At 43.0% G+C, this 27,642-nt stretch overlaps 1 protein-coding gene across 36 annotated transcripts in view; it reads left to right on the plus strand.

The window, feature by feature from the left end:
• The window catches only part of macf1a (microtubule actin crosslinking factor 1a), a 240,862-nt gene that overhangs the window by 142,622 nt on the left and 70,598 nt on the right, over nucleotides 1-27,642 (plus strand). For 35 of the 36 annotated variants that reach the window (XM_031295606.2, XM_031295615.2, XM_035991438.1 and 32 more), the window contains 33 exons: nucleotides 790-944; nucleotides 1,858-1,984; nucleotides 2,118-2,301; nucleotides 3,094-3,260; nucleotides 3,439-3,617; nucleotides 3,712-3,850; nucleotides 3,954-4,147; nucleotides 4,659-4,818; nucleotides 5,075-5,158; nucleotides 5,467-5,574; nucleotides 5,701-5,799; nucleotides 5,963-6,085; nucleotides 6,634-6,725; nucleotides 7,230-7,365; nucleotides 9,748-15,909; nucleotides 16,023-16,178; nucleotides 16,385-16,600; nucleotides 16,726-16,899; nucleotides 17,349-17,636; nucleotides 18,625-18,774; nucleotides 19,061-19,294; nucleotides 19,408-19,587; nucleotides 19,679-19,852; nucleotides 20,506-20,673; nucleotides 21,801-21,992; nucleotides 22,101-22,274; nucleotides 22,565-22,688; nucleotides 23,045-23,244; nucleotides 23,383-23,700; nucleotides 23,802-23,968; nucleotides 25,510-25,666; nucleotides 25,828-25,939; nucleotides 27,315-27,377. In XM_031295606.2, coding sequence (XP_031151466.1) covers nucleotides 790-944; nucleotides 1,858-1,984; nucleotides 2,118-2,301; nucleotides 3,094-3,260; nucleotides 3,439-3,617; nucleotides 3,712-3,850; nucleotides 3,954-4,147; nucleotides 4,659-4,818; nucleotides 5,075-5,158; nucleotides 5,467-5,574; nucleotides 5,701-5,799; nucleotides 5,963-6,085; nucleotides 6,634-6,725; nucleotides 7,230-7,365; nucleotides 9,748-15,909; nucleotides 16,023-16,178; nucleotides 16,385-16,600; nucleotides 16,726-16,899; nucleotides 17,349-17,636; nucleotides 18,625-18,774; nucleotides 19,061-19,294; nucleotides 19,408-19,587; nucleotides 19,679-19,852; nucleotides 20,506-20,673; nucleotides 21,801-21,992; nucleotides 22,101-22,274; nucleotides 22,565-22,688; nucleotides 23,045-23,244; nucleotides 23,383-23,700; nucleotides 23,802-23,968; nucleotides 25,510-25,666; nucleotides 25,828-25,939; nucleotides 27,315-27,377 — 11,356 coding nt within the window. The remainder of the gene's footprint in view (nucleotides 1-789; nucleotides 945-1,857; nucleotides 1,985-2,117; nucleotides 2,302-3,093; nucleotides 3,261-3,438; nucleotides 3,618-3,711; nucleotides 3,851-3,953; nucleotides 4,148-4,658; nucleotides 4,819-5,074; nucleotides 5,159-5,466; nucleotides 5,575-5,700; nucleotides 5,800-5,962; nucleotides 6,086-6,633; nucleotides 6,726-7,229; nucleotides 7,366-9,747; nucleotides 15,910-16,022; nucleotides 16,179-16,384; nucleotides 16,601-16,725; nucleotides 16,900-17,348; nucleotides 17,637-18,624; nucleotides 18,775-19,060; nucleotides 19,295-19,407; nucleotides 19,588-19,678; nucleotides 19,853-20,505; nucleotides 20,674-21,800; nucleotides 21,993-22,100; nucleotides 22,275-22,564; nucleotides 22,689-23,044; nucleotides 23,245-23,382; nucleotides 23,701-23,801; nucleotides 23,969-25,509; nucleotides 25,667-25,827; nucleotides 25,940-27,314; nucleotides 27,378-27,642) is intronic. The other variant, XM_031295614.2, reaches the window with a different exon arrangement.

The raw sequence follows: 27,642 nt of genomic DNA on the forward strand, positions 1-27,642 counted from the left end.
CTGAACTGAATTTAACACGTGCCTCTAAAGGTTAATTCAGTCAGTCAGACAATAACAAGTCACAGCTTTAAGCTTGAATTTACATTCCATGTTTTTACTGTATGTGCATAGCTTTGCATTATTGATGTATTGATGATGTGTGTGTGCAGGGAAGGGGTGAGAGAGGGTGGTGGGTGGGGGAGGCAGTACAGTGGTAGCTTTTTTTTTATGCGCAGCCCTAAAACCCTTCCCCACAGTCATTGCTTTGCCTTGTGTTGACTTTAGAACGGAACTTTCTAAGCCCAAACTGCTTGTTTCTGTCCTGTGCTGGGCTTCTTAAAATCACAGTTTTTTTCCCCTTGTTGGTAAATTTATTAGTTAGAATATTTGCTGTTTTCAGTTTAGAAGTGCAAAGCAGCTTTCTGTCCACATGGCATCGTTCATGTGTCCAGGTCTCTAATGTCACATCATTTTAGGGCTTCTGCTAACTTCATGAAATTCATGAATGTTTGTATTTTGTTTTGCGTTATGAGTTTGTTGCTCTGCTTTTGGTTTACATGTTTTCACTTCTCTCCTCCCCGATTCTTCCTCTTTTTCATCTGACCATTCCTCCATCTATTTTGTCTTCTAACCTCCGTCATCTTTCTTTCTATTTATTTTCTCTTTTACCTTTTCATCTTGTTCTTCATGTTGTCTTCATCTGTTCCTCTTTACTCCCCTTCCTCACTCCTAACACCTGTCTTTCCATCACCTCCGTTCCCTCTCTTTTTCTGCCTGTGCATCCATCCTGCACCGCTCTCCTCCGCTCAGATCACAATAACCCGAGGCGAGGAGTGTGTGCTGGAGGACAACTCTCAGAGGACCAAGTGGAAGGTGATCAGTACGACAGGGAATGAGGCCATGGTCCCCTCGGTGTGTTTCACCGTCCCACCTCCGAACCAGGACGCCATGGACACAGCCAGCAAGTGAGACACATACGTGAAACATAACACGGAGCACAATTGGTGTTTTTGTGAATGTAAACAACAAAACAACAAAAGTTGGTGTGGATGTTTTTCAGGGTTACAGCGGGGTCTTAAAAAGTAAAAAAAAAAGTCAAAAATTTCAATTTCTAGGTCTTAAATAATTCATAACAGGTCTTAATTTTCCTACGTCAATGTAACGCCACCACTGATTGTCATTGAAATGACCCCGCAGCGCTTCAGAATGTTTTTTTTATTTTTTATTCTGTGTTGTAGTTCTTTCTGTCGCTAATCCAAATATAGTTCGCTGTATTACGACTACAAATTAGACCAACATGCAACTTATTTTGCAGCCAATCTAGACACCAGTCCTATAATGCCAATGAGGAAATCGGGGAATTGTTTCAGACAGTGTTTCTGGACTCTGACATCTGACTTTCTTTTTTTTTTTTTTTTCTTTTTTTTATCCTGACATAGGTCTTAAATTTTATCCATAATGGTCATAAAAACTCTTGAAGTTGACTTGATGAAACCTGTAGAAACCCTGTTTTTGGTGGGGAGTTTGTTTCCAAATTATTACATGTCAAGAAATGGCGAGGAAACGTGTGTACTTTTCATTCTTGTCACACAATAACCACAAAAATTCAGATTTGTCACATTTTCAGAAGAAAGAATTGACACTGAATTTAACTTTGAAAAACAAAATGAAGAAAACCAAAGGCTAACTGAGTTTCCTTCAATATTTTAGAAATCTAGCAGTTCTTATCTGTCAAAATTGTGTCATTTTGTCAACAAGTGGCTTAATATATAGGTAATAGATAAGTAGTGGTAATAATATGTAATGTGTAAGTACATTTTTCAAAACTTTTGACTCTTTTAAAAATGTCTCAATGCTGTTGTGTTTGTGTGTGAACAGGGCCGAGCAGCTGTACCAGAAGGTCATGTCTCTGTGGCATCAGCTGCATGTGAACATGAAGAGTGTGGTGTCCTGGCACTACCTGCTCAAAGACATCAGGACTGTCTCCGGATGGAACCTGGACACGGTGAGACTTGGCGTCTTTGTATTCAGTTGTTCCGTTTCAATCTGTTGTCTTTGTTCCTTTTTTATAATCTGTCCTGTTATCAGTCCTTCTGCTGCATCGTGCTTACCTTCTCCCCGTATGTCTCACCCGTCAGGTTCGATGTCAGACTCCATCAGAGCGGCAGCAGGTCTTGGATCACCTCGAGTCCCAGTTGGCCGACTTCCTGTCTGACAGCAAAGAGAGTTCCATGTTCACGGCAGGCGAAAGACGAGAGCTGGAGAAGGACGTTCAGCAGGCCCAGCAGCACTGTCAGGACCTGCTGCTCAACATGGAGACTGGTGAGACAAATATACCCTACTAAACATACACCCTCCTAAACATATTGGCAATTACCATTGCAATTACTCAGGTGCGCATATTCTGCGGGGAGTTTAGGAGTCCTTCCTTAAGAAAATGTGCCATTTATCAATAATAAAAAAAAATGCAATTTCCCTATACATTTTGTGTCTCTTTTTGGTCTTTTTTTGTTTTCTTTGGGGTTGTTTTGGGTCTCTGTGGTCATTTGGCATCTCTTTGTCGTCAGTTTTGTGTCCATTTGTGGTAGTTTTGCATCTCTTTTTCCTATCATTTTGGACCGTTCTTATTACCATTATATATGTGCCTAAAATGTTGGAAAAGCTAGAGCAGATCATAAGGTCACGGAAGGCTTGTATCATGTGGACGCGTCAACAGTTTTGTTGTGATTACTTAGAATTCCTCATGGTGGAGACAGAAACTGTGCACTATAGCTTTAAAGACAACATTTTCTAAAGAAGTCCAACTACAATCATTAGATCTGAGAAAAGTCTATAAGTTACATTCATTCGGTTTAGGTGCTGCCCAAAACGGCTCGGGTGCTGCACCTAAATCTTATAATGACAGGTTAAAACCCTGTGGAATATAAAGTACATTTACTCAAGTACTCTAAGTAGAAATTTGAGATACTTGTGCTTTACTTGAGTCTTTTTCTTTTCATGTCACTTTATGCTTTTACTCTGCTACACGTCGAAAAATTGTAAAACAAGCAAATGGCTACAGTATTACTGTTCATGCCCAAAATAACCCTTCATTCTTCTCTTCTTTCTCTCCAGTGGAGAAGGATGAGTCACTCTCTCGTTCGTACCTTTCGGAGCTGCAGAACATCACCCTTCGTCTAAATGAGGCCGAGCAGAGACTGATGAGGGGAATTCAAACTCCGCCTCCCAGCCGGCTGTCAGGTGACAGTGCTGACAACACTGTCCAGATAGTGGAGCAGGAGGTCAGTTTGAGCCCCATCTGCTGGTTGCGACGGGCGATAACACCTGTTTATGACGTTAATATTGAGTTTTATCGGTTAATGTTCCTTGACAAATGTTCTTTTTTTATATGTGGGCTAGAAAGAGTTTTTTTTTTTTTTTTTAAACTTACACCTTACTTTTAATCACATTCTTATCCAGAAGCTGCAGTCGGAGCTGGACACCCTGCGCTCCGGTTTGGGTGACGTGTCCCGGCGCTGCGTCAGTTTCTTCGAGGAGAAGCCGACATCCTCCAGCATTCCCGTCCTCCGGTCAGAACTCAACCAGGCTGTAGAGAAGACAGACAAACTGCACAACCTCTCGTCTGTATACCTAGAGAAGTGAGTGAGATTTTTCTCCTTTCGTTTATCGGTTAACTCAGAAATACACATGACTGTTTCACTTACAAAATGTCTCTTTACCTTTGACCCTCAGGTTAAAAACGGTAGACATCCTGATGCGTAGCCTGGATGAAGCGGAGAGCCAGGTCAGGAAGAACGAGAGCAGACTAAGTGAAGAGGACATTGTTCCTGCTGACATAACGGCCATTCAAAACCTCAGAGAACAACTAGGGGTAAGGGACACATTGTCACATAAACTCCTCTTAAGGCTCATGTTGTGAAACTATTTGCCTCTAACCTTTGCTCTGCATCCTTTCCCGTTTTATCTCTCTCCAGAAGTGGCAGGCCGAGCTTGTCGAGCAGGAGGGCATCTTCCAGACTCTGCAGTCGGAGTTAGGTCGGGCCAAAGAAGCGGGGTCTCAGCTCAGCAGGCTCCACCCGGACCGCAGCCCCGAGATGGAGCGCTACCAGGAGAGAGCCAATCAGTTGGCAGAGAGGTGGAGCGGGGTGAAGAGACAGATGGAGACACGGTGAGCAGGACAGGGTTAAGATGAGAAAAAAGAGAAAATATTTGGAGAAGAGAGGAGTAAATGGAGGAGGATTAATCTCCTCTAATCACCCAGGCGCCCAATCCCAGAGGATTAGGTGCCTGGGTAGCTCACCTGGTAGAGCATGCGCCCATATACAGAGTCTCAGCGGCCATGGGTTCGGCTCCGACCTGCGTCCCTTTGCTGCATGTCATTCCCCCTCTCTGTCCCCTTTCATTTCTAAGCTGTCCTGTCAAAAATAAAGGCCTAAAATGTCCAAAAAAATATATATTTATAAAATAACAGAGGATTAGTGTACTGTACCGATGTTTTTACTCTTTACTGATATCTAATTATTTTGGGAAATGTATACTGACAGAACATGTAACATTCCATTGTCTTGTTTAAAATCAGTTATATGCGCATACTTGATACTAAACTTACGCTTATATGTACAATAAACTATATTGTTTTGTTTTAAATGTTCTGACAGCCTTTCCCTGTTTAATTGCAGACACACCGATCTAGAAGCTCTGGGCTCGGCCCTGCAGAAGTACAGAGACGGTCATTCTGCTCTGATCAACTGGATCGAAGAAACGACCGAGAGACAAGAAAACACCCAACCTGGACAGACAGACAGCCGAGCGCTGTCTGAACAGCTGGCCCAGCAGACGGTTAGTAACACTGACTTCATGGACTTTGGTCTGTAGATTAATAGACTGAATGGATGGTTACCTGGAGTGACAATAATACAAATGCTAGAGATCGATTCTAATAATGTTGGAGTCCATTTGTGATAGAAATGTTTGGAAAGGTTTGCATCAAATGTTCTATAGTGGGGAAATAAGGGTAAAACCAAATGGAACATACACATTGTATCTGACAAAAATATAATGATACGTATTATTTTTGGCTGATTCCCCACTTTAGGCATTAGTAGTTGAGATTGAACAGAATCAGGCCAAACTAGACGAGTGCCAGACTCACTCCAAACAGTACTGCACCTCAGTGAAGGTAAGAGACTGTTTCTGTTTGTTTGTTTTTCATATACAGTATGTCAAATATGTGAAATTGTTTTGGGATATTTTTTAGGTGAAGTTTGTGTGGAGCTATTTCACTATGATGGTCCAAATAATCTGCTAGTCATTTCATTGTTCTGTGTTGCAAACATTCAAAAATAGATGTCAATAAATGCATTTGATACGTGTCAGTTTACAAACTAGTATTCCATTTTAAAATGCCAAAATACTCTCTTTTGTATTATTATTATTGCACGGCTACTTTTGAACTTATTTACGTCCCACCACGACTGTATCCTGTAGGATTACGAACTGCAGCTGATGACCTACAGAGCCTTTGTAGAATCTACACACAAGTCACCTGTCAAGAGGAGGAGGATGCACTCTTCCTCTGACGCCATCACTCAAGAGGTGAGGAGAGAGTCTGCTATGCTCTTTTGATTAATACCACTAGTACATTTTTGAATATTAAGATAATGAATCTACATGCAGTTCATCGCTGATGTCTTGTGATTGTTTCTGGATGTTTCTCTAAAGTTCATGGACTTGCGCACACGCTACACAGCCTTGGTCACCCTGACAACCCAGCATGTAAAGTACATCAGTGATGCACTGAGAAGACTAGAAGAAGAAGAGGTGGGACTTTGTTTTAAATATATCACTCTCCTGCTTGAAGTTTGAATTTGTGGTTAGATTAAATCACTGAATTTGTGTATATTTGTGGCAGAAAAAAAGAGTTTTCATTTAATGTCAATTGAAACAAAGAGAATGGTTTAATAATTATCTTGTAAAACTGCAGAAAGAGGTGGAGGAGGAGAAGCAGGCCAGGGTGGGCCAGGTTTCCGACCTGCTGGGTTGGGTTAAAGGCCTCCAGGGACGGACCGGGGGCCCCAACGCCGAGTCTTCTCTTGCTGCTCAACAGGTACAACTGAAATCTAATATGTTTTGGTCGTACACATTACATTTACAGAGAAGTTGCCTTTGAGCATTTTACATCAAAGTGGTCCAGTGGGTCCAATGTAAATAATAAATATATTTAAGTTTTTTTATTTATCTCGAACAATCAACATACTTTAAAAGAGAAAAATCAAATGAAACACAAAGATAAAACACATTCATATACAAATCAATCCGATACTTTACAATATCATATTATTACAGCAACATACAACTATGCACTGTGTTACGTACATTCCCATTAATATATTCAGGTCACCTTTCTGTAATGGTCAAGTATTGTTTTCATGAATCTGTTTTTGAACGGTAAAATATTATGGCTCTGTTTGATTTCATTGATTAGACCATTCCACAAGGTCACCCCACAAACTATAAATATATAATACATGTATATAAAGGATAATGGTTCCTAATAAATTAAATGGAATTTGATGTTTAATTGAAAGATTGAAATGGCAGTTGATGGTGGTTGTACTGTACTAACGCACATCATGCATGCATGTTCTTCTAAAGGCCATCAGTGAACAGCTGGCAGCCAAGAAAGATGAAGTGGCTGAAGCCAAAAGAAGTACTCAGGCCTTCCTGCTATCAAAACAGGCCAGCAAGTAAGTTTAGATCACATGAATGGACAAACACACGTTGCACAGACAACACACTCATTACCCATGCTGTTACACATAGTAGTGTGTTGCACATAGCAACACACATGGACTCTCACACACTATTTACACTATTTATTCCACAAAGTTGAGGGAATTGACTGAAACCTCGAGGGAAGGTGGGGAGTATAAAGAGAATCTTTCACTGGACAAGTTTACAGTAATATGCATGTACTGAAATTTATGTTTTAGCTTGTTATTATACCAAATGGTGTGTTTTAGCTTTTCTAGAGCATTTTCCATGGGTAACAGGAGTGCAAATGATGTAACATTCTGGACAATAGTAACAATAGTAACAAACCATGTTTGGGTCTGGAAAGATCTCCAATTTAAAAACCATTGACATGTTAAGCCCCTTTGGGAAACCAACATATTGGCATCACACACTCAGACACACATTAAACACATGAACTCCGCCTGCTCTAACCTTCCCCCTTGTGTCCCCTCCAGGTTGTCCCCAGAGGAGCGTGCTCATGTAGAAGCTCAGCTGGGCGAGCTGACGGCCACCTACAACCAGCTGTGTGACAGCTCCACCCAGCAGCTGCAGCAGCTAGAGCAGCAACTGGCCAAAGAGGAGGAAAGAAAGGTAAATTGGTTGGAGGGACGAGCCGAGATGGAGAGGGGGTACTGCAGATTTGTGACAAAAATGTATGTTCTGGTTTTGCAAGCTTGTCAAAATGTAATTGTGAAAAATGTTGCTTTGAGTCTGAATATGCCTGCAAGCCAAGCGCAAGTTCATGTGTGGGCCAGCCAGAGTGAGTGTGTGTGTGTGTGTGTGTGTGTGTGTGTTGTACAGCATGTTGTGTGTTCACGGAGTGTGCATTTTTGACAAACATCACCACTATTGACGAATCTCACTCATTGACTTGGTTTGGTTTAAAAAAACATCACAGACCCTTTTCAGACGTGTATTCAGATGATATAAAAATAACATTTTCTAATTTTGGCACTTCTGTTTGACCTCCTTTGCCATTTGAGGAGAAGTTACAAATAATATAGTAATTTGAGAATCTAAAGTATGCTGTAGTCTTTATCATAAAACACTTGTGGAGCCCACTTTGTAGTGAAAGGGAGATTTCTTTTTATAAAGTAACACTTGCAGTAGGAATGTGGGCACAGAAGGGCAAAGAACAATTCACTGGATGACACAGTCTGAACTGGGCCTTAGCATGGAGTGTTCCACTCTCACATTGTTCGCCTAAAAGCCTGCAGTCATTTCATTAACTATCCCCACCGTAGTTTTTGTCATCTTCATCATCATTGTCATTATTATCAGAAAACACATCCGCTGAACTGCTAACATGGTTAATACATGGCCTTAGTGGTGCCACACTAGGGCAGCGCTGCCCAAGTCATGCTAGCAGTTAGCTAGACGCTTTAGAGCCTTCATAGTTTTTCATAGATCCGTTGTTAGAAACAATCATTTACAAAATAGATGCACATTTTACTGTCATCTTTGTAGCTACCATATATTATAATGTTACTTTTCTTTATGCAGTGGTAAAATAATGCCATTGCATAAAGTAAACACATTACATTTCAGTATTTATTTTTACTCTGCATCAAGTTTACCCCATGTATACATGTACAGTCGACCAACGGGAATCACACATTTCACAGTCAGCTCTCACTTGGTCATAAAATTGTTCCTCTCCTTGCATAATGCAATATGGTACATCGGTCAAAAAAGGATTGAATGTGTGTGAGAATTTCAGCTGATCAGAAGTGATTCCTATGTGAATGTTGTATGTTTTTACAGGGAACTTTATATGACTAAAATAATACTCACTAAAGCATAGACGTTTTTGAAAGTCACTTTTAGAGGTTTAGAATGCAAGTGCACCAGAGGCCAGCTATGCAAAAAAAAAAACTTCACCATTTGAGCATGTTGTGTCCAGATCACAAGAGTGTGTGTGAATGAGAATGTTTGTGTTTGTTCTAATGCATACTATTAATGTGTGAAACTTTAAAGCGTTTTGCTTGAAAACCACTAACAGCAGCCAAAGGACAATTGTGGACATCCAAGCTCTGAGCCAAGAATCAGAATGAGAGATCGAAAACAAAGCAGGACATTTATAAAACCACTTCATCTGCAAAACCAGCTTACTGTTCAGTTAGTTTAAGTGGAAACCATGAGGTGTCACACATTATCATTGGTATTTGCCAGTGATAATCTTGTGATACATGGTACATTTGCAAGACAATAATCTGCAATTCATCATGATACATGGTCATATAAATAATTCGGCCCACCACTTGTCAGTTTCTGTTTAAAGGTTTCATAGTTTAATTTTCTGAGCCTATGCCAGTTTAAAGTTTAAAGGTCAGCAGGAGGATGTAGTGTCAGTGCAGTGTCAGGAGTCAGAATGAAGAGTGGCATGCAGAATGCTAACAACCAGCTTCTCACCTGTCGCGCCTCGCTCTGCCGAGCCATAAGCTGGCCCATTAGTGTGTGTGTGCCACGGGACAAGCCCGTACGGTAAGTAGCGCTCGCTTTCTCTCTTACAAACTTGACATTTTATTCTCTTTTTCTGAATACTTCTGTGTTCTTTTATATGTCTTTGCTTACTTTTATCTAGGGCTTTTCTGCCTTTTTCTTACTAGTTGCTTTGTTGCATGCTTAGTGCTTGTTTTAGAATAGCAGTGGTAAGTATTAAAGTGCTATTTCATATAGAGATATGGGAATATGGGGAAAATCCAATCACAAACTTAATATGTACCAATAACTAACATGCCAATACTTACTTATATCCGTTAATATGTTTTTGTGGCAATTGGTTGTGGGTTTTTTCTTCTTTTTCTGATTCTACCATCTTATTCTGCCCATAATATGCTATAATAGTATAATATAATATGATAACATAGTAACATCACATGATTTATTCACTGTATTAAAGTGCCATACATTGCTCTTTCATTTTACCAGAACCAATGTCAACTGTAATTTTTTTTTCTTTTTTTTTTGTAGAACCAAATTGCCATTGCCGGAGTAATTGACCTGGGAACAGTGGAAACATTCCCTGTGTTCCAAGCAGCCCAACGTGGTCTTATTGACCAGGACACCTGCCATGTACTATTGGAGGCCCAGCTCATTATGGGTGGGCTCCTCCAGCCTGACTCCCCTCTCAATCTTTCACTGGAACAAGGTCTAGCTCAAGGCCTAATTGACACTCATACCAGACAGTCCCTTTCTGAGCTAGAGAGTGCCTTGCTCTTGGTGGAAAATACTAAGTCTACAGATGACCAAAACCAAAATGTGTTGCCAGTAGCTACAGCCATTGAGTTGGGGCTCATTAGAGAGGAGGTGGGACTACGTATTTTAGAACTTCAAATGAACACTGGAGGCCTGAAAAACTCAATGGGAAAAGTTATGAGTTTGGAGCAAGCAGACGACATGAGACTTTTGTCTCCCAGAACCCTCAACAAACTACAGTCAAGGCAACAACATAAAGAGCTGATTGATCCAAACACAGCTGAAAAATTAAACCTATATGAGTTACAACAGCGCTGTGTCCTCGACGATATCTCCGGTCTCCTTCTCCTCCCTGTCAAACAGCAACCTGGAGGAACTGTCTGCCTCCGGTCTGGAAGAAAAGTTGGCATATTCCGCGCAGTCCAGGAAGGTCTGATTGATCGGAAAGTTACTGTACGACTTCTTGAAGCTCAGCTCTTTGCCGGTGGTATTGCTGACCCACGGTCTGGCCACCGTTTCACAGTTGATGAGGCTGTTCGTCATGGGCTTATGGACCAGGATCTAGCCTGTGCCATGTTAGCACGACAGCTGCAAAATGGTGGAATTCTAGACCCTTTCAGTGGAGAACGCCTGGATTTGGAAGAGAGTATTCGCAGGGATCTTCTCTCGCCACGTTTGGCTCTGTTGGTCCTAGAGTCTCTTTGGGCTTTCATGGGAATACTCTGGCCTGAATCCGGAGAACTCCTGCCCATTGTTGAGGCTCTTCAACAAGGAATGATCTCAGGAGAGCTATCAAGGAACATTCTAAGGCAGCGACATGCCATTGGGGCTCTATATAACCCAGAAACCCTCCAGGTGCTGCCTCTAAACCAGGCTGCTGAAAAGGCCCTTGAGCCCAGTGTGGTCAGTTTTCTCAAAGACATCCACATCCCAGATGTTCTTTCCAGCATGAACCAGTCAGGCACCCCATCTCTAAACCGCTTGAGCTGGGGTTCCACCAGCTCCTCTCCACCTCCATCCTCTCCACCACCTTCATCTTCTCTAGCAGGCTTTGTCTGGGATGCAACACCAAAACATGGAATAGATCCTGAACAGCAAGCAAAACACAAGCTGCTGTTTCACCTCATGACTCAAAGCTATGTGGATGCTCATTCTGGAAAACGACTGGTGCTGCTAGATCCTGAGTTGGCGGAGTTGGTCAAAGCTACTGAACTGGTTGCTGGAGACTCTGTATATGGAGACCAAGTTAAGCCACAAAGCAGTTTGACCACAGATGAGCAGGGGGAGTTGCAAATGGTGAAAGAGTTTAGTTTGACAGATAAAGAGATGAGTGACAAACAAACTGAGGTTGAAGAAGAAAGTTCCGATATAGTTACACCATGCAAAGGATTTGAGATAAATGGTACAGGTAGTCTAGAAGATAGGTATGATAGAGAGAAGGACACCAATTTGTTGCACAAACCATCTGTAACTGTAGAGAGTGATTTAGCCTTTGCAGGGAAAAATGAAATTGGTGTGGAAAAAGATGCAAAAGTAAAAGCTCAAAAGAAAGAAATATCCAATCATGAAAGTTCAATGGCTTCAGCTAAAAATCTTGAAGGCCCAAATAAGCTGGTAGCAACTGAATCCAAATCCAGGGATTGTGGTGGCCAGGAGACTCAAATTAAAACCGAAACAGTAGATAGAAGAACTTCTACGACACAACTCTCAATGTTAAAAGAACCCATCCAACTGGATGCAAAATCTAATGAAGTTGAATCAACGCCATCTGATGATAGGGAAGATATAAAGCATTCCCAGACTAAATCAGAAAGGACCAAACAAAAGATGTCTATAACAGAGATTGACTCAGAGCATACTAAACCTCAGATGAATATCCTTGAATCAGCAGTGGAGAAGGAAGGGGAAGATGCTGAATTGGCGAGGTTAGTCAATGAGCTCAAACACGGAGGTCTGATGACAGAGGAAGGGGAAAAGCTGCTCCCAGATGAGGCAGTAGCCCAGGGTGTCCTCGCTGGCCACACGGCAGTTAAAATAATGGCTCAGGCAGGTTTGTTTGGGGGTTTCCTAGATGCCAGCAGCGGTGAGTCACTTAGCGTGGAGGATGTTATGCAGGAGGGTTTACTAGATGAAGATCTAATGTGGAGTGTCCTGAAGTCAGATAAAACCCTTGCAGGGGTAGTGGATGTAGAGAAAAAGCAGATCTGCGGGGTAAGGGAGGCAGCTCAGTCAGGGTTGATCGACCCTAACACCGCTGCTAGACTTCTAGAAGCTCAGGTGGTATCTGGGGGGATTGTTGACCTGCGCAGGGATAAGAAAATCTCTGTCACTCTAGCGGCAAACCTGGGACTGATAGAGGAGGATCAAAGGGAAGAACTGGTGATACTAGAGAAAGCATACAAAGGAAAGGATACAGATTCAAAAACAGCCCTCACTAAAGCGAGTTTACAGCTACAGATGGAAGGTGTAATTGACCCAGAGTCCAAGTCTCCCGTTCCTCTGGAGCAAGCAATTCAGAAAGGGTTAATTAGATCCGAGGAGGCTTATCAGGTGTTGGCAAGGCAGGTGGCTGAGGGTGGTATAATACATCATGCTTCAGGGATGAGGCTGTCAGTTCCTGATGCTGTAGATAGAGGACTAGTGGACCGGTCCATTGCTCCTGGGCTGGAAGAATTAGAATGGGTCTACCAAGGAAAAGTTAGCTCTTCATCTCACCCAGAAGCGGTTGTTTTCCAGGCATCAACAGGGGCCATTTTAGACCCTGACTCTGGATGTAAATTGACATTGACAGAGGCAGTTTCTAAGGGTCTTCTGGATGAGAATATTGCCAGTGAAGCCATGGCTTCCTCTACTGTAACACAAGGAGCAATTGACCCCAAAACTGCACGCATTGTGCCTTATTCTGAGCTTGTAAATCAGGGTAAGATAGATATAGAAACAGGCAAACGCTTCTTGGAGGTGAAACCATTCAGAGGTGTTCCGGCTAACCAAACAAATGACAACTTGACCCTTCCTGAGGCAGTTGCGTCAAAGCAAGTGGACCCAGTTCCAGCATTGAGGCTGCTTCAAAGCCAGGCAGACAGTGGAGGGATCATTGATATTAGTACTGGAGAAAGGCTCCCCCTGTCTGAAGCCTGTGAAAGAGGGTTAGTTGAAGACAATATGGTCATGGTTATAGCCACCAACCAGTTTTTGAAAGGAGGCTTAGTTGATCCTGCCACTGGACAACATGTCTCAAGTCTTGATGATGGCATCGCAAAAGGACTGATCTCCAGTGACGTAGCTTCAGAGATCCAGGAGAGATTGTCTTCTGTGGAGATGGAGGGTGAGGAAGGTAGCTCTACACCTGTTGCCTCATCAAATGGTACATACAGCCCTGCTGTTATATTGTCAGTGTCAAGCCCAGACAGTCCAGCAAACTGGTCAGACGTAAACACTGAGGTGCCTTCAAGATCTGCACTTTCAAAGAAAGGCTTAGGAATCACACAGGACGATGGAACGACATTAACATCTGTAGTATCAGATCAGTCACTGTTTTATGATACTACTACAGAAGAGGACAAAGTAGAAGCGCCAGTGTCAGAAAAGGCTTTGATTGAGCCAGACCAATCCATAGACCTTTTGTGTAAGTTTGCTACTAATGTTGAGAAAAGAATTCAGGAAACCATAAAAGAGATAGTACCACAGGCAGACGTCAGTCAGTCAGAGCCTCTTCCTAAGCATAAGTTTGATGAGAGAAAGCAAATAGGTGCGAGTGAGACTGATGATAAACAAAAGGGGGAAGTTTACAAAGATGCTGTTGGAGAATCCAGTCAGATAAATGTCTATGATATTGACAAAGATTCACAGGAAGTGGTCAGAGAAGGAACTGCTAATTTAAAATCAGATGGGGAACCTGTGAAGGTTGGGAAAAAGGAGTGTAGATCCGGCGATGACAGCAAATTAGTGGTTCAGGCTGATTCTGAAGATGGAAACCGGACAGGTTTTGTGGCAGCAGAGATTAGAGAGGACAGAGAAAGCAAAGACAGCACGGAATTGTCAAAATTGAGTGAAGAGAAATATAGAAAGAGTGATGTGACAGCACAGAGAGATGATGCTGTAGATGAGAAGGGTAATAGAGTGGAGAAAGAGAAACCTTTAAAGATTGAGATCAAATCTAGCACTGGCTCTGTGCAGTCAGACCAGTTATTGACCTCTCCATCCAAAGAGACAGAAAGCAAAAGCAAGAAGAAGAGGAAGAATAAAAAGAACGGAAAGGGTAAAGAAGCAGAGAGAGAACCACACCCTCCAGAGATAAAACATCCATCTCAAATTGATCAAGCTGATGCACATATTGAAGGGCAGCTTGAGGCCATTAACGTTGTCACAGATGAGCTTGCATCACAAAACAAATACGAGAAATCACAGATTCATGCTCAGGCATCTTCCACAGGACATCCCAGAGAAGAAAGTGACGCAAAGATTGACAAGAATATTGAGGCTGAAAATGATTTGGTAAAACAGGGACAAGAAGCAGTTCCTGCCACTCTCAAATTCACAGAACATACTATTGAGCCAGAGAAAGATGCACTAAGAATTGCGTTATCGAAGGATACAGAAAAGGTTGATAAGAGAGAGAAGATGAAAAGAGAGGAGCAGAAAGAGAACGTTGAAGTGAAGGCTTCTGTCTCTCAGCAACCAGAACAGCCAGAGAGCAGTCAGGAGGCAAAGAAAAGGAAGGAGCAAGAATTCCCTCAGAAATCAACTTTACCAAACAACGAGAAAGCAGCCTTGATATTGAAAGCCAAAGAGAGCATTCTTAAAAAGGTGTTTGAAAAAGGGGTGAGTGACAAGCAGGCTGCTGAGGAGCTGCAGGCACTGCGCAAGGAGGTGGGGAAGAAGGAGAGTCAAGGCTCCACTGTAAAGGCACAAACTCTGCCTGCGAAGGCTGATGGAGGGAAGAGTCATGATGGCAAAGATGATGGTGTCAAGAGACCTAGTGGTTCACCAAAAGAGAGTGAGGAAGAGGTGAGCGTCAAAGAAGACGAAATGAAATTGACGAGGGTCAAAGAAGACAAGACTGTGGAGAAACTTTCTGTCAAGGAAGACATGGAGACCAAACTATTGGAGACAGAGGAGAACAGGAGTTTTGGAAAGGAAGACATTGAAACAGCTCCATCAGTCCAGCCTAATGAAACTCAGCAGAGTAAACGAAGAAAGAAGAACAAGAAGACCAAGACTTCAAAAGTGACCGACAAAACCGAGTCTGATTCTGAGAAATTACCGACTGATGAAAAAGTAGATTCTGAGGTGACAAAAACACAAATGACCACAGAATCTCCAATGGCAAAATCAGCTTTGACTGATGGTCAGTCAGCCAGTGGTCTCATCAGACCTTCAGTTGGTGAGAAGGCAGATGCAATGGAGACCTCTGTAATTAATGTTAAAGGAGCTGAGACTAGTCAACAAAGTCCACCATATTTATGTAAATCAGAAGAACCCAATTCTCACATTGAGGAACCCTTACAATTAGCAGGGCTCACATCTATTGGGAAAGAAGAATCCCATTCAGAAACCACAAATGCTGGCGAATCCACAGACATTGCTCACAAGGCTGTCACATGCAAACCAGACATCCAACCCACAGCTGGATCTATGGCTCCTGGCACACAACCAGATAAAACAGCAGGGAAAGGTAAAAAGAAGAAAAGGCACCAACCACTTGAAGCTAAGAGTGCCAATGTTCCCGAATCAAACTCTTTAAAAGACCAACAGCAACATATTGAGTCTCCAGAATCAGCACCTTCGCTCTCAGAAGATACAGCAACTGAGTCTGAATCACCTGGAGTCCCCGAGTCTGATACAGCCTCTGAGAGTTGGGGTGAGGGAGAGGATGATGTCAGGGAGAGTCGAGAACTTGTGTCAAACAAAGAGGGGACGACATCCACGACTGGCAAGGTCAGAAGTAGTACATCATTTGTGAAGGATATAGATCTATCTGTAACTATCTGCTGCATGCATTTATACACGTTATTATGTTTTATAGTTTTTTTTTTTGCCTATTCCCACAGTCGTCACTGATGCGTCAGGAGTGCTTAGAGCATGACCAGCAAATTGTAGCCCTGGTCTCCATGGTAAGACACGTTGAGGTCCGACTCAAACAGCAGCAACAGCAGTCTGTTGGCCGCAGCCTCATCGCCTTGGATGACATCATCAGACAGACAGAGGTGAAAGAATATACATATTTAACTGATACACTGTTATATTAATGTGAAGCCATCCCACACCAATGTAGCCATGTAACCATGACGCTTATTTTTATTTTTGCAGTGTCAGTGATGGATTTGGTTTCCAGTGTGAGACACAAAAGCGGATTTAAGGATTAGTCTCTTAACAAACACCTTTTGTTTTCTTTACCTTATCCCTCTCTCAGACCCTGGACCTTGAATTGCGTGACTTGGAGCCTGCGATCAACAAGGAAGTAAAGGCTGCTGAAGAGCTGTTGAAGCCCCAACCCAAAGATGTTCCTCCGCAGCTCCTATTGGCCCTGGAGAAGGACAAGCGGAGCTTGGCTCGAGGGTATGATGCTGCCAGAGCACTTTCTGAGGACATTCTGCAAAGTCTACGAGAACATAGAGACTCGTATAAGGTAAGAGAAGCAGTTTAGAAAAAACAAGAAAGGTGCTCATTTGTTGTAGAAGTGGCTTGGAACCATTATTCGACATTTTTCTCAGTGTAGATGTTTGAATTGAATCACTCTGTCATTTTTCTCAGGAGGCCGTAACAGCTGAGCAGAAGTCACTGGGAGGACAAGTGGAGAGTCTGCTCTCTTGGTTAATGGAGACAGAGGCTCTGATGGATGGAGGTATGGCGGGGATGGAGAAAATGGAGACCACAGAGAAAGATGACAATTGTGATCAGCTCACACAGCAGCTGAATCTCTGCAAGGCAAGTTGTCCAAACTAAAGAAAAAAATGTTTTGATGGAGGGAAGGAATGCATAAAAGTGTATTATGATTCAACATAGACATTTTGTAACACTTAAAACGCATAGTCAGTTTTGAACACTTGCAAGACTATTACTTAGTGCTAACTTAAACAAGGATAAGTGGCTTTCACACCACCGCCCTGTAACTCGCCGCCTCCAGTCATTTTAACGAGGGGAAGGTGGCAGAGGGGAAGCAGGTTTGATCACAGCGGTAGTGTATGAAGCGGTTACCGCCCACGTGAACTCTGCTCTGTACCCCGTGCTGTACTTGTGGCGATAACCGCCAGGGCGGCAGGAACCGCTTTTAAAAATGCTTTGCTTGTCAGGGCGGTATCTGCACGGTGGTGTGAAACCAGCATTACAGCTATGGAAGAATATCTAATTTACCCCTTTTTTCTTTTTCCTTTAAGGAGCTCCAGTCCTCTCTGAAGGCTCGCTCCAGTGAGGTCAACAACACTGCCTTTGACATTCAGGTGTTCATCTCGGAGCGGGCCCAGGACCTGGCCCCTGAGCAGAGCAGGCAGCTTCTGGGGAAGCTCCAGCAGCTCCAGAGGACCTTCCACTTAGCGTCAGGCAAAGCCCAGGCCTGGGCAGATGCCCTCTCTGCGCAGAAAGAGAGGGAGGAGGAATGGCAGCGCAGAGAGAGGGCGAAAGAAGAGGAGAAGGACAGAGAAAGGCAGAGTGCAAGGGAGAGAGAGGTTTGGAAAAAGATGATTGAGTCGGATTGGTTTGGAATTCTGCGCTATTTCTCACTAATACATTTTAAATGCATTTAGCTTCCATATTTTATATTTCACAGCTTTATTTGTCATGCTGTAAACTGTTGCTATGCTTTCTTACAAAATATCGTAATACTGTTTGTTAAGCACTCACATTCTATAAAGTCATATCAACCTCCTTAAGGACTAGAAACTGGCAAAGCCTGATGTAAACAAGCTCACCTCTATCACAATTTAGCTTGTAATGCCATTATACATCACCTCAAAGCTATTCTCATCTCATTTCATAGCTTGATAGCAACCCACTGCTGCTCTTGTTGCAAAAGCTTTGCCACTTAACACGGACAGTATCACCACCCTCACTACTACTACACAAGCTTTTAATGCAAGCGTGTTTGCTACTCTGCATGTCTCTATAACATGTGTTGTATTAACCTGTTTGCCTTGCTGTTCCAGATTGCCACTGAAGGAAATCGCTTGTGTCACGGCGGTAAAGGCTAGAGAGATTTGATAGCAGAAAAGCCTCGCTGGCTACAGCGCTTAACTGTTTTTTCTCTTGTCTCACCTGAATACAGTGGAGAAAGAGGAAAAACAGCAAATAAACATATTTGTTTGATTTCTCTCTTTATTGTTTGTTGTTGCTTGACCAACATGTTGATGTGATCTGTGTGTGTGTGTGTGTGTGTGTGTGTGTGTGTGTGTGTGAGTGTGAGAGAGAGAGTGTGTGAGCGTGAACTCTGGACACAAACTGCTCAAAGCTTGGCAAAGTGTGCTCAACACAACAATGTTAATGAGTCTGCCTTTATTTGAAGAAGTGTAAAAACAAGTGGTTAAACCAAAAATGCAAAATGATCTGTTCCTGTTTCTTCTTCCAGTTCAATTGTTACTCGTGTCATTATCAGATTCCTCACATTGCCTTTCTCTGTGGGTCTTTTTTCTTCCTCCTCTCCTCATTCATTTCTCTCAGGTGGTTCAACAGCAGAAAGCTGAATGCTCTCAGAAAATAGAAGGCCTTACCATGTGGTTGGCTGGAGCTGCCAGCTTGTTGGCCAGTCAGATAGGTGGAGCAGAGTCAGGTGACGTGAACGTCTTGCAAGAGAAGCAGAAAAGACTGAAGGTATGAAACTGTCAACTCCACATCTAGAATTTAGGCCACATGAAATTAATAATAAAAACACCTGAATGACTTGATGTCTTTTTAATATTTATATGTACATTCAGCTGACTATTATTTTATTTTATAATCTAATATTGACATTTTAACTCACTGTATTTAGTTGCCTAACGCCTTGTTTATCCTCACTGTCTCAAGCCCATCTGTATTTTGGGATACTTGCATGTGTTGTTTGATAGGTGAACACCTTTACTTCTTTGACCAAGTCAAATTTCCCCTCGCTCTGCAGGAAGCACAGAAGGACCTCAAGACCAAAGGGGAGGGCATCGCCGAGGCTATCCGCTCGGCGGAGGAGCTCCTGGCAGACCGAGGAGAAAGTCTGAGCCCAGAGGAGAGAGAGAACCTCCAGGGGGCGCTAACAAGAATGAAGGAGCAGTACAGTGCCCTGAAAGATTCAGCAAACACGTCACTGTCAGAGCTGGACACAGCCATCAACACAACTGTACAGCAGAACACACAAAGGGTAAGAAGATGAGTGGTTATAGGTATACATATCGTACAATTTGTTTTTTATTGTTTACTTGTGTGATTTTTTTTTTTCTTGTATTCAACCTCTTTTCCTCTTATCTCCTTCAGGCAAAGGCTGTGGAGGATCTCCAGGAGACACAAGGCCAGATAGACTCTCTGCTGAATGAGTTGTCCTCCCTTAACCAACCAGGCGGGAGAGGAGCTGGATCTGGAGTGGCCCAAGATTTGACTGATGCACCATTCTCACAGCCAGAAGGCGCTTTAATGTCACGCACAGAGATGCTGCAGGTTAGAAGCTCTACTTTATGTGTAGCACATTTTGACTTAAGCATCTTACAACGTTACCAAGTGCCTTTTTAACTTTGGACCTCTCTCCCAGGCGGAGCTTCAGCAGCTCCAGTCTCAGCAGGCACAGCTACTCCAGATCACACAGTCAACTCGCTCCCTTCTGGACCAACCGGACTCCACTGTTCCTCCCGAAGAGAAGCAGCGTCTCCGAGCTGCCCTGGATCAGCTGCAGGCCCAGCACCAGGACAAGCTGCAGAGCTGCCAGGTACTCAAAATAAATACTGATGTGTATGTTAAGTCTACAGTAGTCTATATCCACAACGTTCCACTTCCGGGATTGCTCCGGTGCCGCCTCTGGATGTCCCTCTTTTCAGCCAGTTGTCCGTTACCCTCCTCTTTCTTTGTGTTGTAACTTTAAACTCCTGTGGATTTCTGAGGACTATGGTTAACTGCTCCTCAGATCTCTGCAGGGTAAATCCAGACAGCTAGCTAGACTATCTGTCCAATCTGAGTTTTCCGTTGCACGACTAAAACAACCTTTGAAAGTACACATGTTCCACCAAAGTTCCTTCCCGAGGCTATTTTGCAGCGGCACCGTGGCTCTGTCCGGCGTGTCGCGCCGCCCAGGATGATTGTGATTGGTTTAAAGAAATGCCAATAAACCAGAGCACGTTTTTTCTCCCAGGTCTGGCAATGCGACACTATGTCTACAGCAAGTCCTCCTGACCTGTCTTATGAGCTCAATGGGGGTCTCTGATTCTCATTTTAATTTTATGAGAATAAAATTCAACATGGTCAACGAAATGTGGCAATGCACCTTTTAAATTTAAGTGGTGGGGATAAATGTGTTCAAGTTTTTCTTGTTATTTTCTTATAAATTAGTTAACTGACTGTTACTGTTGTAACTATTTCTTCTAGGACCGTCTGAGGAAGTCTGAGGCTCTGAAGGATGAGCTGACAAAGTTCCTCCAAGAACATGGAAGTCTAGGTACCTGGCTGGAACAAAATGAACAGGAGCTCTGTTCCTTAGGGGAAGGAGAAACCGATGCACAAGGACTGAAGGGCAGGCTGGAAGAGCACAGAAAGGTACGCAAGTTAATAACGTAATGGAAATTTCTCTTTGCACTGTTTTATGTTATTATTTCACCTTTTTTAAATATGTACATATGCAGCTCCTAGCTTACTCACAAACTCAGACAATCACAGACTCACAAACGTGTGTGTGTGTGTGTGTGTGTGTGTGTGTGTGTGTGTGTGTGTATGAGTTTATCATTACCATTTAACAGGCTCCAGATTTTCCACAAGAGGGAGCTGTTCAGTCATGTCAGACCAAATTTACATAACCTATGACACTCACAGGAAAGTAAGAGCAGCAGCACTTTAGACCAGCAGATAGAGAGAGACATGTTGATGTTGCCACCCAGGAAAAAAATGAATAGCAGCACAGTCTTATAATATGGTGTTGTAAAGAAAGTAGGTGCACACCCCTGGGACAGTGTGAACTCCGCACTCTTCCTAATATTGATAAAAAGAATGCTACAGACAACAACTTACATTTTTTACAGTTTAAAAACACCTTGGACACACTCAGCAGCTATACAAAATATTCAAAACAGCAGTTTTAAGAGTCATTGTCACTACGTGGCCTGAGTATCAGAACGTCTACATCTGCAGGTCCAAACTGCTGCTGCTGCTGCTGTTGCTTTTCTTGCCTGTACTGTAAATGGGGCAAGTTGCCCTGCAGGTTTGAAAATGCTGTCACTGTGGCTCTACAGAAATATCACTCATATCACTGCATCTGAGCCCAGTGTAGCTGAGTAAAAACACACACTGACCAACTATGCTTTTTTCACCTCTAATTACCCATGGAAGACTGAGTTTCCATGCTCAGTTTCCATCCATCCATACGCCCTGACATGCCCTCATTTACACTCACACATTCTCATCTGGGAGCCACTGAGAAACTCTACTGAAGCAATTTTCAGGCTAATTTTCTTGTTAAAAGTCCCTTGATATCACATTTGCAGTGTTTTATATCCTGTTCCAGCTATTCTGGAAATTTGAACTAAGGACCTGCTGGTCATGATCATGCTTTCCATTAACACTCAGGTTTTTTATCAAAATGTATTTTTTTTTTCCTCCGAACATACTGCACATACTGTATGTGCATGAATGTGTTTCCAACTGACCTGTAAATGTCTCTGTATTTCCAGCTTGCTGAAGATGTAATTTGCCACAAGGCGGACCTGCGGTTTGTTTCCATCTCCGGTCAAAAGGTTCTGGACTCTGTACAAGGAGCTCTGGAGCAAGTTGGTGGTTCAGACCCAGCTCTGGACAACACCAAGCAGCTGGTAACTGACAAACTACAGGATGCTAACCACAGATACACAACCCTACACACCAAGGTGAGGGATACTAGAAGAGATTCTGAGAAAGTGATCAATTGTGCTTAATTAATTAGTTCTTGCATTTTGCCTTGAATTTACACAAACATTGACACTCTTTGTGTGCAGTCAACAGAGTTGGGCGGCCGTTTGTCCGGCCTGTTGGAGAGGTACCAGCAGTACCAGGATGAGGTCGTCTCCCTCCACTCCTGGCTCAGCACTCAGGAACAGAACCAAAGCATAGCCAAGCCCAGTGGGGAGACAGACCCCCAGAACCTGGAGAACACACTACGACAAGTACAGGTGAAGCACAGATTACACACATTGAGATGAACAAAACAATAAGATGAGGCAGAAGGCAGAAAAAGATTTTCGGAGAATGGAAAAATGTAATTCATGACACCTTTCCCAGTCACTACATCATGTTGAGTTCTGACCAAAAATTTAAATTGATTCAAAAAGATTAATGTCTGGAAAAAAGAGTGGAATACTAAAATGAAAAGTATGTGGAAACATTGTCTTGGTTTTTTAAAATTCCCTCTCAGCTGTAGACATGATTTAATGTTGACTCCAAGTCTGTCATCTGTCCTCAGCTGCTGCAGGACGAGCTGGCTGAGCGTTCGGTGCAGCTGGAGAAGGTGAAGAGAGCAGGAAGAGATCTGGTCAGCACAGATGAGTCTCCGTCCCTAAAAGCTGTTGACATCCTCTGTGCAGCAGGTAACTTAACTCACTTAATCTGCCCCTCTTAGTCTTATCCACAAACCGTTTCTAAATCCGCACTAGGATTAGGCAATGGTTATGGTTAGGGTTCAGGTTAGGTGCCTTGAAGTCAACGGTCGCAGCGCTGCCTGGAAGGAGACGTTGGGGGCTTAAAACACCATTGAGCCCACAAACCACTGACTCTGACTGGGTGTGTTGTCTCAGTCTGTGAATTTTTTTCACAGTGTCAAAACAAGCACTCACAAATGCACATTCATGATTAACTGTTTACATTTAGCAGATGTAAATGGATGGATGTAAAAATGACGAGTAAATAAAAAAAAAAAAAAGTAATGTTTTTCTTTTTTTTTTAGATGGTTTAGAGAAGAGGTTCGGCTCCCTCTCTGCGTCTGTGTCAGAACGGGCCGAGCAGCTGCAGACAGCTGTGGCCCAGTCGGTCAGCGTCCAGGAGGGCTTAAAGGGTCTGCTGAGCTGGCTGGACAACCTGGTTCTGAATCCTGGTCCTGTAGAGCCCTCCGCACAGGCTGTACAAGACGCCTTGACACAGAACCAGGTAGGAGTAAAACCAGAGGGAACTCTGCAGGTTTCCTCAGTGAATAGAATGATTGCACAACTTTAATTGCCACAAAATATTGCTGATGATTGCATTCTCAATTTATTTTAAACACAACTTCTCCTCTTCTTTCCCCAGAAACTTCGCCAGGAGCTGCTGTCCAGACAGGGCAGCGTGGAAGCAACACGAGACTCTGTTTCCAAACTCCTTAAGAGCTCTGACGCCTCCACGGCCTCTGGCCTCCAGGGCGCTTTAGATGAACTGACTCAGCGCTACGCTGCAGCACAGGCTAGCCAGGGCGAGAGGGAAGCTGAGCTCAAAGGACTGTTGCCCCGGCTGGAGAGCTACGAGCGGCTGGGGACCGACCTCCAGGTCTTCACCCAGAGCCGACTGAAGGCTCTGAGCCCCGCCGGCCAACCAGACCGCAACGTGGATGACTACAGGCAGACCATTGAGGTCCGTAGAGTTATATGATTTCTTAAAGCCTCTCAGGGCATCAGTAGTTGAGTTACGCTGTCGGTCTAATCTACACTTTTGTCCCGTGTGTCTTTTCTCAGGAGGTCAGGTCCGAGCTAGAGCAGGAAGCTGGCCAGCTGAAATTCTTCTGCAACCTCGGCACCGAGCTCAGCCAATCAAAAGCTTTCAATAACACTCAAAGCTTATTGGATAATGTCAAAGGGGTGTCTGATGAGTTCACCCAACTGGAAGCCAATGTCAACAAAAGGTAAAAATGTTAACTGATAACATGTTAGAAGTGCCTTTTTGTAGTACTCGGCCGTATATGTGGAGTCTTAACAATCGGCCTTAATTTACATGACTTTGCTGAGGATGGTTTTGTCCTTTTTTGTCCTAGTTAATAGAAAAACAAAAATAGATACAAATCAGTGTTCTCGGCTTTAACATGGTTGATTATGTATACAATGGGAGTAATGGGAATGATTATCTTTAAAAAATATTTCAACTGCCTAAATCTTTTTATTCCCTTTCTTATGAATTCTGCAGTTTACCATAAATGACACAAGGGGGCACCAAATACAAAGCTGTTAGGAATCTGTACATCATCAGGCTGTATAGTTTTTGATGTTGAAATATGGCTAGGGTCAATTCCAGTGCAACTGACAACCAACCAGAAAACCTTTTAGAGCCAGAAATAAAATTATGATTTGATTAAATATGATCGGCTTACTTGTAAAAAACAAAAAAAAACAAACAAAAAAAAAAAACACTGTGACAGGTTCTGCAGAACAGACTATGCTGCTGGCATTTCCAAAATTTGATTTCTAAATTTGTAGCCTTCATGGAGCACCAGTTGCTATGCCTACCCTGTCTGACGTAATTTCAGCCTGTCAGAAGGGGACTGGGAATTTATAAATACCATCTGCCTGGTGCAGATATATTAGATTATACTTGAGTTTGGTCAGCCAGTCACATAACAACAAACAATATAGGCTGTTGTATTGACATATTTAAACATGTCCTGATCAGATATTAAAAGCAAAAGAACGTGATCACGTATCTATAATCTAAAACACAGCTGTCAGCAGGTTATCTTAGTAACCTTGTTGCACTCATAGAAAATACTGTACATGATGTACATGTAGGGGATTATTTGCTGTGCTGCATGATGTTTCACAGCAGTTGGTTACTGTACAGTGTGTTTGTGTGTGTGTCTAGTGTATGTGTGTGGCCAGTGTGAGCTGATGAGCAGGCCTGGGTGCTAATATAAGCAGAGTGGACATGGCTCATTGTCCGCTCTATAAACGTCCTACTCGGATGACTCCAAGCCTCGAATCCCGAGGGGGAGAAAATAGCAACATGATAATGATACTGCTCCATGCCAGACGACTTCTCAGGGCTGTTTTGTCTACGGGCAGTCAGCACTTTTCCAGCCGAGAAAGAGAGGGAGGTCAAGGCTGCGTTAATGCTGGCCAGAGTGAACCTTGAATAACAATTAATCCCTGTCAGTAGTGCTTTTGTGTATTATTATTATTATTTTTTTTTTTTAGAGAATATGATGTAGGAACATCTTACGAGAGATTAATGTTTTAATGCTTTATTTTGCATTGAAAACATAAAAATGTGATTAAAGCTGAATTTTCTGTGCTCTGTCCTCACCTCGTCCGCTTTTCTTCTCCACCTTTTCCTTATCTCCTCCTCCTTATCAACTCCTCCTCGTCCCCTTCATCACCGCTTCCTACCTTCACTTGCTGTTCTTCATACCACACTCTATTCCTCCCCCTGCCCTCCTCTGTTTTCCTCTCACAGGTTTGCTGCCATCCAGACCTGCGAGCAGCAGCTGTTGCAGTTCCGCGGCGTCTCTGGCTCTCTCCTCAGGTGGCTTCAGACAGCACAAGACCAGCTGCCGTCCAAAGAGGCCAACCTCAACACAGAGGGCCTGCAGAGAAGAGTGCAGCAGCTCAAGGTGTGTGTGTGTGTGTGTGTGTGTGTGTGTGTGTGTGTGTGTCCACCGGTTTTACCTAAACAGGTGGAAAACATTTAGTGAACATGCTGTTTGAATCCAGTGACTATATCACGTGCTCTTAAAGCTCAATGACTCAGCAAAATGCATTTATTTTCCTTCAGGACTTGCTAAATGACTGGGAGTCACAGGGATCAAGAGTTCAGGAACTGAACAAGACGGGCTCAGAGCTGGAGTCCCTCATCATCGACATCACCACTCCTCAGACCAAAACTGGTAAGGACAAAGATGGAGACACTGCCGAATCAATTCTCCCCCTGTTTAAATGACTTATTTTCCTACTGAGAGCATTTCTGTAAGTGATCTGAGGTGACATTCACAGATGATGTAGGTGGGAGGAAGAAAATCATAAAATGATTTGACCCAAGAGAAACACAGAACTGAAAAATAAATCACAAGTGGAGCAGGGAAGAAGGCAGTATGCATTAATAATTCATTTACTTATGGTAATTTGTTTTTGGTACAGCGAAGCTGTCATGGCAGGTTTGATAATGTCACAGCAATTATAATGTTCTTCAAACATCGAAAGCAGTCTTGTTACCTGCATGTTTTTTTTAAATTGCACAGGGGCCAAAAAGGCAGGAAACTTTACAATAAAATGCAGTGAAATACGACAAAACCACAAACTAAGACCTCAATAATTCTCTTCTATCTCAAGTTAGTTTCTCCAACTTTCTAAGTACGGACCCACTCTTTGGTTCCTATCTTGCACCCGGCGCAGCGCAAAACCCAACGCAAGTGTCTTCGCTAGTTGAAGACTGACGCAGTTGTCAATTTCCTGCCCAGCGCCCACGTTGTTTAAATAGCAAATGCACCTGCGCCCATCTTTGCACCCATGGGCGTGCTGGTCTTACAGGGAGGTTTGTTCTGGTGCATTCTTGGCGTATTGCTATCTTGAGGCAGTGGGACGTGATTGTGCCATTGACCAACAAAAACCTGGTCAATAGCGCAGCATTTCATTGTTATTTTTTACAGCAAATTAGTAAAATGCGCCTAGGCTCGTGCACAGCACTCGCACACTATGCTTGTTACTCACACACAGGGAAGTGCAGCAGTATACAAACATGCAAAAGATTACAAATAAAAATATGACGGTGCAAATCCGCCATCATAAGTGCATGGTTAAATCTAAGCAAGCTAATGTTTTTTTTTCTGTGGAAGGCAAAAGAAATATAATTTATGTTAAGTTAAAAGTAAAATTCAAAGGAAGCACAAAGGTTTGTTAGTTTTTATGGTTGGATCAGAAAGCAGCTATTACATACATGGATGTTTGTATAAATGTTGCTTTTGATTCATCCATTAAACATCTGTGTTATTAAAGACTATGGGTATGCTCCATGTCTTTCTCACTACTCTTGTCAGTTTTCACGGCTTTTGTGCAGCGTCCCCAGTTGTCCTGCTGAGCTCTGTGCACTCTGAAGTATTTGTGAGGCTTCCCGGTGCTGTTGAGAGTTTGTGTCAGAACTTTAAATGTGTCCACATTTTTTGAACGTATCCGGTAAATCACTGGTCCTGTTTTGCGTGTGTGACCATGCTTGCATGAGTGTGTTGTAGTGCCACTGTCTCAGTCAGGTGTCTGTCTTTCTCCCAGGTGCTCCTCAAATCAATGGCTCAGCCGGTCCCAGCAGTGTCAATGGCATTCACACCTGTAAAGGTGAGCTCTAGCCCTCTCTCTCTCTCTCTCTCTCTCTCTCTCTCTCTCTCTTCCTCTTTTTATTTATTAAGATACATTTTAACATCAATTGAATTGTGCTCCAGCTACTGTATGTTGGTGTTTATAATTTTCTCATAACTGTCACTTTGAGAGATTACTTTCTGTTTGACTGTTTCCAGTGTCCTGTCTCTGTCAGCTGTCTGTCCATGCAAAACATCTGTCAGTGGCAAATTTGTTGAATTAAAAAAACACATTATTATCGCAA

The sequence above is a fragment of the Sander lucioperca genome, chromosome 14 (assembly GCF_008315115.2).
Source record: "Sander lucioperca isolate FBNREF2018 chromosome 14, SLUC_FBN_1.2, whole genome shotgun sequence".
In the NCBI taxonomy this organism is placed as follows: Eukaryota; Metazoa; Chordata; class Actinopteri; order Perciformes; family Percidae; genus Sander; species Sander lucioperca.